General features: G+C 45.4%; 1 protein-coding gene across 2 annotated transcripts in view; it reads right to left on the bottom strand.

Moving 5' to 3' along the window:
* Window positions 1-15,413, bottom strand: part of Itpr2 (inositol 1,4,5-trisphosphate receptor type 2) — a 397,058-nt gene that overhangs the window by 211,326 nt on the left and 170,319 nt on the right. For both annotated transcript variants that reach the window (XM_021191683.2, XM_029533962.1), the window contains 6 exons: window positions 10,439-10,528; window positions 10,205-10,330; window positions 9,171-9,293; window positions 7,946-8,146; window positions 5,896-6,147; window positions 4,045-4,170 (listed from right to left, as the gene is read on the bottom strand). In XM_021191683.2, the coding sequence (XP_021047342.1) occupies window positions 4,045-4,170; window positions 5,896-6,147; window positions 7,946-8,146; window positions 9,171-9,293; window positions 10,205-10,330; window positions 10,439-10,528 (918 nt within the window). The remainder of the gene's footprint in view (window positions 1-4,044; window positions 4,171-5,895; window positions 6,148-7,945; window positions 8,147-9,170; window positions 9,294-10,204; window positions 10,331-10,438; window positions 10,529-15,413) is intronic.

The raw sequence follows: 15,413 nt of genomic DNA on the forward strand, positions 1-15,413 counted from the left end.
ATATATAAATTCTACCTCATCTCCTTCCTTCTACTTGGTAGGAAAGGGAATGGAGGAATGGCCATTGTGATCTATCTGTAAACAAAGTCTCTTGCTGTCTTGTTAAGCCGTGACTGATGGGACACTGAGTGGGCACACATCCTAAATTATTTCTTGGTCTAATTTAGTTCTGTCAGTACATTACTCAGAGTACAGCTGGTCGCTGTAAGGTTTTGAAAGTGATGGAAGAATTGGGAACATCTTCAAAAACTGAACCTGTAGTCTCAGACCAGCATTGATCATCTCCCATCCCTTCCAAGTACTTTCTGATAATGGCCCAAGTCCCCTGACTGCAACAACAATCAGTTATCAAGACGAAGAAAAGCATTTCTGCCCCATGAGCACCAATTTTAGCTGCATTAGGACATAGATCAAAGTGGGATGTCATTAATGGCCTGAAAGACGGCAACGACTATCTTGGGTCTAATAGCTTAGCCACTGCCCAGGATGCTGTATTACAGTTCATGGGTCTGGTCTCTGGAACGGGATAATCACCTGAAACAATGTAACGAGGCTTATTAACAGGGTAATCACATGAAACAATGTAATCCACTGACTAAGAGCTGTTTTTCGGGAAAGATTTTCTGTGTGTCTTTTTTTTAATTATTTTTAAATTTATTAAACAACTTTCTGGAGTTTGGTCTCTACATCCACCATGTGTGTTCTGGGGAACAAATTTAGATTATCGGGCTTGGCAGCAAGTACCTTTACTCAGTGAGCCATCTCACTAGGTCTTTGTGTCTTATAAGGGGTAGAAGCCATAAAGAGGAAAATGGAAGCTACAAACAGCAGGAGACTCCATGGGGGCTTTTTGAGAACCAAGAGCTGGCAGCCAGCAATGACCACCATGGAGGGAGGGAGTAGACACTATGCAGCTGCTAGTGTTGAGACTTCATTTGTCTTTTAGAGAAACTGTTCTCCAAATTTCTACAAAAATACAACTGTGTAGACTCAGGCCAACCAGAGGGAATCCAAAAGATGTAGAAACAGCAAACCAGACACGGCTCCAGAGTGGACCTGTATGAGACACAAGACAATGTTGGGAGACTCAAGGGCTAACGTTGGAGCAGTTGCTGTGGGTGGGAGTGGGAGCTTTCTTTCCCATTCTGCAACAAGCAGGAGATATGGGGAGCAAACTGCCGCTGGACTTCAGAAGCAAATTGGGAGTCCATCCTGAAGTTCCCTGAGGTTCATGATTTTATAGTTTCAAAGTGGGCCTGGCAAGGAGCATGGACGACTCCTGGTATACACTATGTCTTTGCTCCAATGAACTCCACGTAAAATCAAGGTAGAAACTATAATGAAGAAAAACATTGCCGGGCCTGGTGGCACAGGCCTTTAATCCCAGCACTCGGGAGGCAGAGGCAGGCGGATTTCTGAGTTCGAGGCCAGCCTGGTCTACCAAGTGAGTTCCAGGACAGCCAGAAAAAACATTGAGTCGAAGCAGGAATCTTTAAATTTTAAGTTGTGCAGAAATAAAACCAAAGGATATCAAACATAGTTGGGACACTGTTATTAGAAATATCCAAGTCGATGCTGAACACTAAGAACTGGGTATGGGGTCCCTCTGACCACTCTCCTCCTGGACCCCTGCAGTGTTAGGTGCCTTCAACCCAGCTTGGAGAAAAGCTCATCTCTAGCTCTTCCTCATTCCTCTCTGACGTCGATCAGTTCTCCAGGGTTTTACAAGTTTGCTGTTAGCTCCTGAGTCTGACTCCTTTCCTTTGCAGCAGTTTAAATCAACTCATGTGTGCATGCGGACTTCACAGTACCTGAGTTCATGCAGATCTGGCTTTGTGCATACCTGGTATGGTGGTTTGAAGGAACACGGCCTCCATAGGATCAGAGGGAGTGGCACCATTTGGAGGAGGTATGGCCTTACTGGAGGAAGAATGTCACTTAGTGATCAGCTTTGAGGTCTCAAATGCTCAAGCCAGGCCCAGTGTCACTCCCTTCCTGCTGCCTGCTGATCTAGATGTAGAACTCTGAGCAGCCTCTCCAGCACCATGTCTGCCTGTACATTGCCATGCTTCCTGCTCTGATCACAATGGATTAATCCCCTGAAATGAACTGTAAGCTAGTTTCAATGAAATGTTTTCCTTTATAAGAGTTGCTGTGATCATGTTCCTCTTTACAGCAGTAGAAACCACAACTAAGATATCTGGCTTCATGCATGTTCACAGTCCAGCTTAATTCGTGGCCAGCTTCATGCACAGTTGGCTTCCTTCACATTCCAGTACCCAGAAAATCTGTGTCACACATACCTGGTTTCATGCGTGCCTGGCTTCATACATGACTAGCTTCATGCATGCCTTGATACATGCATATCTGGCTTCATGCATGCCTAGCTTCATGTATGTCTTGATACATGCATTTCTGGCTTCATATATGCCTGGCTTCATGCATGCCTGACTTCACACATGTCTTGGTACATGCATATCTAGTTTCATGCATGCCTGGCTTCATGCATGCCTGACTTCATGCATACCTTGATATATGCATGCCTGGCTTCACACATATCTTGTAACTGTCATGCCTGGTTTCTTTCTGTGCAGCTACATGCCTGCCCAACTTAATGTTCGTCCTGCTTTATAAGCAAAGCATGTCTCTTGCCTGTGTCGAGTCTCTTTTCCCACTCTCAATGTCCTGTAGTCACTTAGATCTTGGGAAAGCTCCTAAAACTTCCCAAAAGGCTTCTTGTGGCCCTGTAGTAATCCTGGTGATGACATAATGTCACCAAGCCCTATGCGAAGAGCAGCATGTACCAAGAGTACATGCATATCACCTCATCAGCTCCATCCCAGGAAAACGTACTTCTTGTAAGGAAAATCAGGGGGCAGAATGGTGACAGTACTTTTCCCAAAATAAACAAACCAGTGAGAGAAGTGCCTGAGCCCTGATCTGAGTCACTCCATTGAAACTTCTGCTCTTAGCTGCCATCCCTATTACAATGGCTCTCTAGGGCAGCCCCAGGACTAACAGTTGTCACCTAAGACTTGTTTCCAATCTCTTATCTCCTAAGTGCTGAGTCAGACTCTGGAAAGCAGGGCCTAGCAAGCGTGGAGAGCTGTCCTGGAAGGCCACCTTGGTTGTTTTGTTACTAGCATGTGTAAGTTTTCAGTGGCTCCTCTGCCTTTCTGGAGGAAGGAGGGGGTCTGCTCCTGGGCTTCCTCCTCATAAGGGAGGCATATTTCATGTTCATTGGGAGAAGGGCCCTGCTTTGCAGGACAAAGAAAAAAACAAGGAGTCTGAAGTCAGCCCAGCCTCGGTGTGAGAGTCAGAGCAGACAGCCAGGGATTCCAGCAAGTCTCCAGCAGCCTTTACGTAATAAGTAACACTTTATGTAATAAATAACAGGAATCACCCACTTAGGCGAGCTCAGTAAAACAAAGCGTGAGTAGCTTCTGAATTCAGAAGTGGAAGGAGCGCTTCCCGGGGGTGGCTGGGTCAGGCAGTTATCTCCAGCTTTCTTTGGTTTTAAAAACTTAAAATCCATCTTGGCTTTATGACCTGTGCTGCTGGGGATGCGGCCTTGGTCTTTCTCAGGCTTATCTCCAGTTAGAGGCACCAGGCAACGCCGCAGCTGCAGATCTGTAATTGCTTTAACACCTTCCTGCACATGCGACTTTAAGCTCAGTCATCAGCCCAGAAATTATCCTTTGCTTCAAGGACGCCGGAGTCACGGGCTGCAGCTGGTCAGAGCCAAGGTTTCCACAGGTCACTGGTCACAAACATAAATAGTATGTACTAAATGTGGAGAGAAGTGGGATTGTTTCCCTAGCTGTGATTCACCTAAGAAAGGGCATGGTGACTTCTAGCTGGTCGCACAAAAATGATGTAAAATGGGAACGCTCTAACCTATGTGTGTCCTGGAACCCAGTGAAGATGTAAGTAAACGGTCCAGATGATCAAACATCAGAGGCATCTAGATAATTACTGCTCAGTCCAAGTCCACACCAATCAATCCTGGTGGCCTTCCCCACACATGAAGAGGCTTTAACTTACCCTCGCCATATCCACCAAGAAATTCTCAAATAACTTCCAAATGTGGTTGCTTGTATAGATCTCCTTCATCTCCACCTCCGTGTCAACGTAACAATGGTTGACAAAATTCACGTACGCAATTTTGACCTGTGCGAGTTTCAAACACAAAAGCAAGTTCAATCTCTCACCAACTGTTCTACACCACTAAATGCCATCTGTGTCTACCAGCTCCCGTCATGGATGACAGTTTGTTTTGTATATGTAGGGTTCCGTGTTTCTTCTCTTTGACAGCTATCCCACCCTGGCCTGAGGGAGCCTGTGTTCTAGCATTCCATCCCCCACTCCTAAAGATTCCTGTGAAAAGTAAGAGCTTTACTCATCCTAGAGACACTAGAAAGACCTCAAAAGGAAGGGCTGTACATGTAAACAAATCATGTCAATCATTCCAGAGGGACTCCTGGACCAGGTCAGAGCCATAAGGAACAAGGGTCCACTCTCCTGCTGTAGAGCTTCCTGCTATGCCACATAAGTCTAGAAAAAAGTCCTCAGTGGTACCCATGTCAAGTCTGGTCACAGAAGAGCTGTGACGCGCACAGAACATCTCAGCGGCCGCAAGTCCTTTCTCCAAGCTCACCATGCACGAAACCCTGCAGCCTTTCCTGTGCCTCGCCTTATTGAACGTAATCCTCTAATAGCCCTAGGAGGCAGGAGGCGATAACTTGACTTTAAAACTATGGGTACTGATGGCTGGAAATGTTAAGTGACTGTTGCACCCAGTGACACAACTAGGAAACAGTGCATAAGGATCCTGACATGCTGCAGAATTCGCTGGACACAAGCTTGCTCTGCCTCGGATACTCCTGTGGTGACTGACAGCACACCTAGCCATTACCCTCCTCTTCAGGGAAGGCATGAGAGCTAGGACAAGTCACACAGCCTGCTTTCCACGAGAGACATGGATAGCCACATCTGCGCAGCAGAGAACTGACCTTGGAGGAAGTAAAGCTTTGACCCATCAGGCCATCAGTGGAGCCGTGAGGTAGAGCAGAGCCCTTAGAAGGAACTGAACATGGGCTCAGATATGGCCAAGACGAGGACCTCAGATAAGGACCGAGCCTATGGATCTCCTCTCCTCTACCATACCCATGTGCATTTCATCTCAGCCCCACCAAGGCATGAAGGACCCCGAGGTGCTAACATTCCAGAGAAATATCCCTTCAGGTTCATTACTGTGCAGCCTGCGCCAGGGCTACTGGAATAGGGGCTGAGACCTCCCTGACTCCTCTTAGTTTGATGTCTTTTCAAGGATAACACACATGTATGAACTTTGTTGTAACATACCATAGTAGCAGAAAAGAAAGAAGTCATTGCACTGTGTACTTTGGAAAGCCTCACAGATAGTTTCACGGATAACCATCCTCTCATGAGGTATTTTGCCCCAATCATAAAAGCTGAGGTAGAAGAGAGGCTGAGAGAAGATATGGGCATGCATGTTCTCAAGGAGACAAACATTCCGTGGTGTCTAACAAAACCCTGCAGCACCAGCCTAGGCTTGCTAATCAATCACTGTGATTCACCAATGAGCCACCTGTTTCAGTCTCAAAAACAAGTGAATCTTTCCCTGGAAGCCCACTGTCACGTGCAGACTTTAAGACATTTGTAGTTCTCAGTCAAGGGGACTGTCTTCCCTCTGCACAAATAAAATCTAGAAACTTTTGTGTTATTTTCATAGATTACACAACTAAATACAGTTAAGTCCTCTACTAAATAGTAGATGTCATCGTAAAAATTACTGTGGGAGATGTCTGACATCCAGGTGAACCTTAAAAACTGAAAGCTCAGTGCACAGATGATGAGTGTCTGTCGGCTGACCTCAGGAATGCAGTCATCGTGGGTCACCACTCTCACTATGTCGTCCAGAGGCAAGAGAGAATTACACTTGATTTCTGTGTAGACGTTCTTCCCCTCGGTGCATGCTGCCAGCAACTCCACAAGGGTGATGTGGTAGGCCAGGGGGCCACTCTCATCTCCACGGGCTCTCTCGGAGCACATCATGTTGAGGAGGATGGGAAACGAAGCTCTGTCATTGTAGAATATCAGCACATCCTCACCCCCATTGATCAACTGAAAGGAAGAGAAGAGACTCTTCGTAGCACATTTCTAAAGGCTTGACCTGCCTGCAGACGACCACAGAAAATACTGCAAAAGTAGGACTTGGTTAAGGCAGGAGAGGGGAAAGGTCAAAACCACATGCCAAGTGACCAGCTTAAACCAGGCAGGAGCCGTGAGAGCCGCCGACGGGATGAGAATCAAACAACACAGAGCCAGGCCTGGTGGTGCACACCTGTGATCCTAGCACCAGGAAAGCAAGCATCTGAGGCCCTCAGACTATTCTCGCTCAACTGGAAAGGTGAGGGACTGAGTGATGACTTAGCAGTTTAGAGTGCTCCCTGTTCCTGCAGAGAACCATAGGATCTGGCACCCTCTTCTGGCCTCTGCAGGCAGTGCGCTCACATGCATATACCCATTAACAATATAACGAATCATAAAAAGTGAACAATAAAATGTGAAAGGATTCACCTCATTTGTAATTAATGCACATAAGTAATCAGTTGTACATTGTTTCAAGTACATACAACATTATAAAAATCTAGAAAACTCCTCACTTCGTGGGAAGGCATCGGAGAATAGAACAGACCACTGAAATGGCCAGGAAATGATCAGGTTAAGGATGCTTAGGACAGAGCTTCTCATATTTTGCTGTGTGCTTTCAGTGGAGGACTCGAGAAAGTAGCAAATTTCATTTACCATGCTATTATCTATTACTGATACCTGATATGAGATATTTGGTCAGGTTACAAGTGATTTATAAATTTGAACTTAGTTATTGTACTTGAATTGGTAACATTTAAATCAATAAGCCAGTTAAGCTTACTTTGACAGTCCTGTTGTAGAGAAATGTATGTGCCTACACATGGTTATGTATTAATATGCTACTACAATATTTCCTTATACACAGAAGCATTCCCTTTGATAGGTGCCATAGGAAGAGCCTATGCATTCCTTTCTCTATCTGATCCTTAATGTGATGTTCAGATTCCAAAGTTCCTACATATTTTTAGGTAATGAAGGATTAATATGAGCTAACTGTGGTCTCCCCAGCTCCAGTACAGGCTTTCTTAAGGGTGGATTTTATAACTTTATAATGTTCTCTTCATTGTTTCTTTACAATAACTCACATGTAAAAGTTCAAGGCCTTATGCAGGATTAGTTTTTTTTTTAAATATTTTCTATTTTTTTAAGATTTATTTATTATATGTAAGTACACTGTAGCTTTCTTCAGACACTCCAGAAGAGGGAGTCAGATCTTGTTAAGGATGGTTGTGAGCCACCATGTGGTTGCTGGGATTTGAACTCTGCACCTTTGGAAGAGCAGTCGGGTGCTCTTACCCACTAAGCCATCTCACCAGCCCCAGGATTAGTTTTTAAGGTTTCTAGGTGGTACATGGAGTCAACATGGGGAGAGCTCTCATATCTAACTGGAAGGCACATGGCAATGGAAATCTCCACAGACCAATGTGATTTTTCTGGGTAACTGCCTTGCAGCTGTGGATAGAAGATGCTTTGGGGCACAGACTGCCAGCGGCATCTGGTCATCAGTTCTCCAAAGAAGCATGACCGTGCCTAGTCAGCAGCTTGCCCACAACATCAACCTCTTCTAAAGTAGGGCAGGTTGTCATAAGGCACTTCACTGCACTAGGGTAAGCCTTATCAGTGCTTACATAGTCATAATGAAAGCAAGAATCTCCCTAGCACAGGTTGGTAATCTCCCCACACACACATACATACCTCACTCCAAGAGGATCATGCGTATGTGAGCACAGCCTCTGCGAAGCTGTTGAGAGCCAGACTGAGAACCTACCTCAGTCATCACCATGTCCTGGCATTTCTTCACGTATTTGCCATCTGCTTTCACAATCGTCTGCAGGAACCTCAGATACTCCACATGGCGGCCGTGTGTCTCAATGCAGTGCACAAAGTGCTGGACCACCCTCTCGCTGATCTCATTGCACAGGTGATAATTGTTCATGAAGATGTGCCGCATGGTTTCTGCCTCCAGGAGCTGAGCAGAGGAGCACAACTTTGTGACTGGGACAAGATCACTTGTCTACTCTACAGTGCATAAGTTCCCTGCCTACAATCAGCTTCATGTTTTACACGAAGCCACCAGGAGTTGCCAATGCCTGTCTTCTGTGGATTACAGCCACTGGAAGAAATTGGCCTCACTATGGGACTCAGCTGGAGAGTGGAAGTCACCAGGTGTTCTGCAACCCTGTTCTTGAGGACACTTTACTCATTATGCCAACTTTGCTCTTTCTTAAGATCTTTTAATAAACTTTTTTAAAATCATTCTGTGTGCATATGATCTATGCATGTGTGTTGTATGAATATGTACACAGTGAGAGATACATGTGCTATACATATATGTGCAGAAACCAGAGCAGGATTGGTGTGCCCCTCGATTGTTCTCCATGTTATTCCCTTGAAGCAGAGTTTCTCACTGAAACTAAAACTTATCCCAGTTACACTGGCTCCTGGGATCCTCTTGTCCTCTCTACCATACAGCGCTGATATTACAGGCACTTACGGCCATGCCTGGGAACGGGGAATCTGAACTCAGGTCCTCATGCGTCCACAGTGAATGTTCTTACTCATCCCCAGGGTCTGCCGATGCACTCTTAACAGGCCATCGTTAATGCAGCCTTTGAATATTCTGCATTTAGCTCTTGCATGTTTGTTTGGGGTGTGTGCTGGGTCCCAAGCATGCTAGGCAGGCTGTCTACCACTGACCTATACCCCAGCCCCCATATTTACCTTCATCATCATGGTATCATTAAATTAGTTCTCTGTTCTCACATGCTGATTCTAACATTAAATTACATATTATAAATGAGGCTGCCATTGACATATAGAAATTTGTCTTAAATTTTAAAATTATTTAAAGAGTTTCCTCAAATAGAAACACTCGGTTTTATGGAGTGAATTGCAATAAGGGAGGAACAACATACAAAGGCCAGTAAAGCTCTATTCGCACCGCGCGAATCTGACGCGCACTGCTGTAATGTCAGCAGTCACCGGGTACTCACTCCAGGGGTTAGGAACAGATTGAGATGTTTGTGAAGGAGGACTTGATTCTGCGGATTCCCACGGCAGAAGTTCTGCAGGAAGGTGTGGGCTAGGTCCATCACCTCGTTCATCTTCTCGTCGGTCTGAAGGTCAAAGGACAGCATGTAACCCCAAGAGAGCAGGTCCACACAGCACGCACCCCTCCCTCCGCCATGGGTGTTTTCCTCCATGGCTTGTCTCTCTTCATGCCCTCTGTGTCTCTGCATCTCGTCCATCTGCCCTGCCCCCTCTTTCCTGTGTTCTAGATATTTCTCACCTTATCTTTCCTTTCCCCATCTGTCTGTCCTGTCCCCGTCTGTCTGTCCATGCTTCCCACCCTCCCCTTGTTATACAGACCATCTCCTTCTTTCTCCCAAACTTTCTGATTACCCACCAATACCTATGCTAGCAAAAATGTGAATTAAAAGTCAGATGAAAGATGGTGTATCTTCAATAGAACCTCTACACAGGACAGTTATTCGTTGCAAAGGGAGGGAGAGGTCCTCACTGTGGAGAACCCAGCAGACAACACACCACTAGCATTAGAAAAAATCAGAGTTGCACGTGCCTGCTAGGAAGCTCAACACAGAACTTAGCATCCTTCCATATTCCCACTGAAGACAAAAAAACTGAACCAAAGCATGGTAGGAGAGGGAGGACTCTCTTCTAACTGGCAATCTGAGAGAGTTCAGGACTGAGAGAGAAGCAGCCAGTACAACCAAGACATGAGTCTATACGCTTCTGCAGCAGTAACTTGTGTCAACAAGACATGGCAGGGACCATGGGGGAAACCTTCATGGCGTGTGAGAGTTTGCCGTACTTTCCTAGCTTGCAATGCTGAGCAGAGCTGTGTAAGAGCATGCCCTTGTGCATAGGAAATGCGAGAAGGAGCTCAAGGGTGCTGGGCGTTTGAGACAGGATTCCTCTTAAACAATTAAGGGGGGAGGAAATTCTTTATGACTTGGCGATACATTTTAAGTAATAGTAAATTGAAGAAAAGGAGTAAAAGGCAAACCTTCTCATAGGGGATCTGCAGAAGGTCCAGCACCACAGAGTGAGCCCCCATGTTTTTCAGCAACCGTTGGTGTTGATTACGACATTTCTTGTTCTGCACACAGAGCTTACTCAGCCTAATCAAGATCTTTGGAAAGATGAAGCATCGCATTAAACATAGCACCGTGTCACACAGGTAAGCAAAAACAGTCTCCGTGTGCCTATGCACACAGAGGAAGCGGTTTCATCTGCCAACCTCCTTGACGATCCGGTAGTTGTTGCCCTTATTGCTGTCAATCTGAGGTGTCTTCGTGCCATCCTGCACCGGGCTCAAGAGGTTGGATTCCTGAAATCAACAACAAGGTGTATTCTAAGTTTGTCATAGACATACTACCTTTATAATAAAAAATATAATTTGTAGTTATTTTATCAAACATCTGTCCTAGATGTTAATTTTGTGCCTTTTTTATTGTTGCATCAGAAGTTTCTCAGCTTGAATGAGTCACGCTCATTACTACAACCTCATGAAGACCATGTTACAAGGTAAGTGGCATTGCTGTGCACTCATGAGGAAAAGCTAGTGTAAAAGGCTGCCGTGCATCCTGCTACTACCATATGAATGTATGTATGCTGCAGGCATACTGTAGGCTTCCATCTCCTATAGGAGGGGAAATAGTCCAAATCAAGGGCACACAAAGCATAAACCTATCACTGTAAGAGAATGATGAATGAAGAAGCAACCATATCACTGCAGCAAGAGACAGCTGAGGGAAGAAAGACAAGGCCCACTTAACCCCAGGATGCGCTGCCAGGTTACCATGACATCCTCAAGAGTCAAACTGGGAACAGAGCAAGTGTGTGCAGGGCAATGAGGAAAGAAAAACAAATTAAATTAAAAGTAATACTTGGAGTTAATGCATCTGTACGACTTACTGTGATGCCAAAAATAAGTAATTATCATTATCATCATCTGATATTTCACATTAAGAAAGAAACCCAGGGCATTTGCACATGCTAAATATCACCTATTGGAATCACTACAAAAGTACCCATTAGCACTCTCGCACATAGAATGTCTGTTAAGGCTCACTATGTGTCTACACTAGCCCTACTGTGAGAGCCTCTGAGAGAAATAGAAGGTCCCTTCTTCTTACATTTGGGATCAATGTCAGGGTCAGAAGCACCCCAACCTCCTGCCTGTTGGCAGCGTCAGGCTCCCGGTTAGTGCGGACCACGGTCTAAGCTTAGGAAAGTAATGGAGACACAAAGGCCAGTTAATGTCGCTGCTTTCATCCTAAGACGCCCTCCCTGTGGTGATCCAGGATCAGTTCACCCAAACTGAGAAGTTAGAGCAGAAGTGGTGTGCCAAAGAAGGGTGTAGTCAGCTTGAAGCCGGCTCCCCTCCTCAGCTTTGCATTTCTCCTTTGCTTCTTTCCTGGCAAACACTGTTTGCAGCCCCACCCCCACCCCCACCCCACACCATTGTAATCTCTTCTGCCATTGGATAAGCAAGAAAACCCTGTAAACGACACTGTTCCCACTCACATCATCCTCCCAGAATGCCCCCCCTGTGTCTCAGAGAACTGAACTTCTGAGTCATGGATCAGAATCCTACCTCTCTGCTTCCTCTCCCTGCCTCCTGCCCATTTGTCTCTGACACGGGAGCAGCCTCAACCATCTGCTGACTCTCAGCTCATTAAAACGTGTAGTCAGGCTGAGGCCAACTCAGTCAGAGCAGATCTCAAGGTTTCATGTGGTGGCCTTGGGTTGAAGAGTCACCCATCCCCACTGCTGTAACACTGCCAAGTACCCCTAAGTACTCCTCATTACAAGTCTGCATTCGGCTCTGTAGTGTGTTCCCAGTCTTGCTAAATACGGCTCTCTGTGCTTCCCTCAAAGTGACTGTGCTCACCAAGGATAGAAGAGACTGGTGTGGAAGGCCTTCAGGCTTGGAGCAAGGTGGATTGGAGCTACACCATCAGCTACCACCCAGAGGCCATGAGGAGGACAGACAGCACAGCCTCCACTCTCTAGGCAGAGAGATGGGGGAGAGGTGAGAAACAATCAACCAGACAATGCGTGAAAAGCCCGTTCCTGCGGCCAGGAAGAGACCAGCAACTAGCACTGCCTGTATCGGGGAGACCAGCAACTAGCACTGCCTGTATCAGGGAGACCAGTATGGAAGACTGGTAGAGCAGATAGCCAGCTCCCTGGGAATGCTCAGCCAGAGACAGAGGCCACAGAGTTTCTACTTCCTATCAAAAAGGAATTATGGGTAAGAAGCAAAAGAAGCATACTCTGGAAATGTAATTAAATTTCCTTTTTTTCTATGCTGGGCATCCTATAATTTCAGCACCAATCAGGAGCTTGCGGAAAGCCTGGGCTACCTGGGGCTCTATCTCACAAAAAACAGATTCCCTTTTCTAACCACAAAAGTGAAGCCCATATTTTCGTAAGGCCATTTCACATGGAAGAAGACCCTGTGTGCCACGAACTACTAGTAAGGTGTGAGCATGGCTCTGACTGGCAACACTCCTCTTGCAAAGTCTGTCAACCTTAAAGAAAGCAGCTAAAAATAACTGGCAAAGCCTGGGAGACAACAACCTTGGGAGAAGCAGGCTTGCTGTTAAAAAAGCAACCTTGGGCTGGGGTCACAGTCCAGTGGCAGAACACGTGTCTAGAATGCACACAGTCCTTGGTTCAAATCCCATCACCAACAAAAAGAAAAAAATAAAAGTAATATTGGGCAAAACATTACAAAAAAATATCATGTGCTTTGGTTCAACCCAGGGGAAGAGACAGAAAAATCGCTCAACTTTGTAAAGGGGTTATGAAGAATAATGATTTTAATTTAAAGTTCCAGCAGTCAACAAAGGGAGGAGACACTGGAGAATTCAGTAAACAATCCTTTTTAATTTCAGACAATAAGTCAGTAACTAAGCTGAACAAAAGCATCAAGCCATAGAACATCTGGGTGATTCCCAGGCAGGGATCGGTGGACTCAGAAGGATGCAAGCTATGTAGTGTGTAAGGACAGTTAGGTTTTGTTGGTTTTATTATTATTACTGTTATGGAAATGCTTTAAATAGAGATGTTTCAAGAGTTTTCCTCCCTAGAGAACAGAAAAATGGATAGTGTTCATTATATTCTACACAATGTTAGATGCAGGTCAGTGACCAAATCCACAGAGCCCTAAATTTATTCCAAAGACAAAATATTGGAAAACTGCAAAGTGTAGAAGTGGTACTTGTACAAGACCCCAGGACTGAGCAGGCCTGGGCAGGCTGGAGGTGGGATGTTACCATAGAGAACAGTGCCACGCTTACAGCACAAATCCAAAGACACTTAGAACCGTGAAGGACTAAAATGGTGCTCCAGCAGCATTCACCAGCTATACAACCTAAACCTACTTCTAGGCGGATATTGGAAGAGGCTCGGCTAACAGATCTCACAGGGTAAGTACTGTAATCACATACTACACGGTCACTATAAACCAGCTGGTCAGAATCAGCACAAGAGCAGTCTAGAAGCTGGGCCGGGGCACTCTTCACAGAAGAGACACACAGTGAGCCCTGCTCAAAGCAGAAATGTGGGTGGGTGGGGGAATAGATAGAGAGGGAAGGGATGGGGAGAGGAGGGGAAAGGAGGGAGGGAGGGAGATAAAGAGGTAGTGGGGAGGGACTAAACTGGAATTTGTTAATGGAGATCCAGCATCTAAAATCTAAGCAGGAGACACTTAGCTTTTAAAAACAGAAGTTTCCAGATCCCACTAAGTAGAGTCATGAGGTGCCCACAACTGTGGAATGGAAATAGTTCAGTGAAATCCTTCCTCGTCCCCACCCACCAGTTTCAGGAGTCGACCTTCAATAGAGTGGTTTAGCCAGCAAAGCATCCTGCTCACCATTTGAATCCCAAGCCTATACAAATAACCATTCTTTAATACAATGGGCGGCTCCATTAACCAACCAGCCTTACCCCTAATTCTGATGGCAAATGTCTGCCTTCCCTCCCCCACATTCCTACAGATTATATGGGAATCTTTCAGATTTTGCTAGTCAGTCTGATTTTAGTTTAGTTGGCACTCAGAATGACTGTCCCTTCACCTCTGCCTCTGCACACACACACATCAGGTAACTGAATGATAAACCCTTGCCAGGTGATGGAGCAATGCCAGCTACATAGGCAGAAGGACTAAAATCCCCAGATCAGTATATATGGCCTTGCATTTAGCATTAATTTGGACCATCGTGGAGACTTGAGTAACAGTTTCTGCCTCCCTGGAAGTTGTGTTCCTGTTTGAAGACTTGAGCCAGGATCCACAATAGGTTCATGAGACTGTGAGCCCCAGAGCTAGCAGATGCCTTGCTTCAACCCTGAACCACATTCCTTCCCCTTGAGAGAATGCACACCGGTTCCAACCTTACCTCTTTCCCCGAAATATGACTTTTTTTTATTTCTTTGGTATTATTTTTGACAGTTATTTGATAGTTTAATCTTGTATCAAACCAAATACCCCACATTTCTTTGTCTTTCCATCCCACTGACAAAACAACAAAATGTATGTGCCCTGGACGGCTTTCTTTTCTTAGGCTCTAGGAAATACTAGGAATATGATTGATTTACAGATTTTTGTTTGTGTTTGTTTTAGGCGGGCTATCATATATCCCAGGATGGCCTCAACTTTGTATGTAACCAAAGGTGACCTACACTGACCTTCCTGTCAACCTTGAGAGCTGGGATTGCAGCTCCTGCCACCATGCCTACCTAGTTCATGCAATGAGCTTACCTGGCTGTCCCCACTGGGTCACTGCATTTCCTACATTAGAAAAAAACAAATAAAAAGCCACCAAGGTCCCAGAAAATGGTAGCTGGATTTATTGATGGACCCCAAGTTGAACTCTAAAACTGAAACCTTCTAGATCAGTGGTTCCCAACCTTTCTAGTGCTGTGACCCATTAATACAGTTCTTCATGTGGTAGTGATATCGAATCATAAATTTATCTCATTGCTACTTCATAACCGTAGTTTTTCACCTGTTAAGAATCATAATGTAAATATCTGTGTTTTCCAGTGGTCTCACATGACCACAGGTTAAGAACCACTGTTCTGGAGGCAACGTCTCCCATGGAATCTCAGGAAATTCAACATATGATGAACCTTAAATACCTGATCAAACAAGCAGACACATCGGGTTTACTATCTCTTCCCCCCTCCCCCTCCCCTCCCCTCCC

Source organism: Mus pahari, chromosome 2 (genome assembly GCF_900095145.1).
Source record: "Mus pahari chromosome 2, PAHARI_EIJ_v1.1, whole genome shotgun sequence".
NCBI lineage: Eukaryota > Metazoa > Chordata > Mammalia > Rodentia > Muridae > Mus > Mus pahari.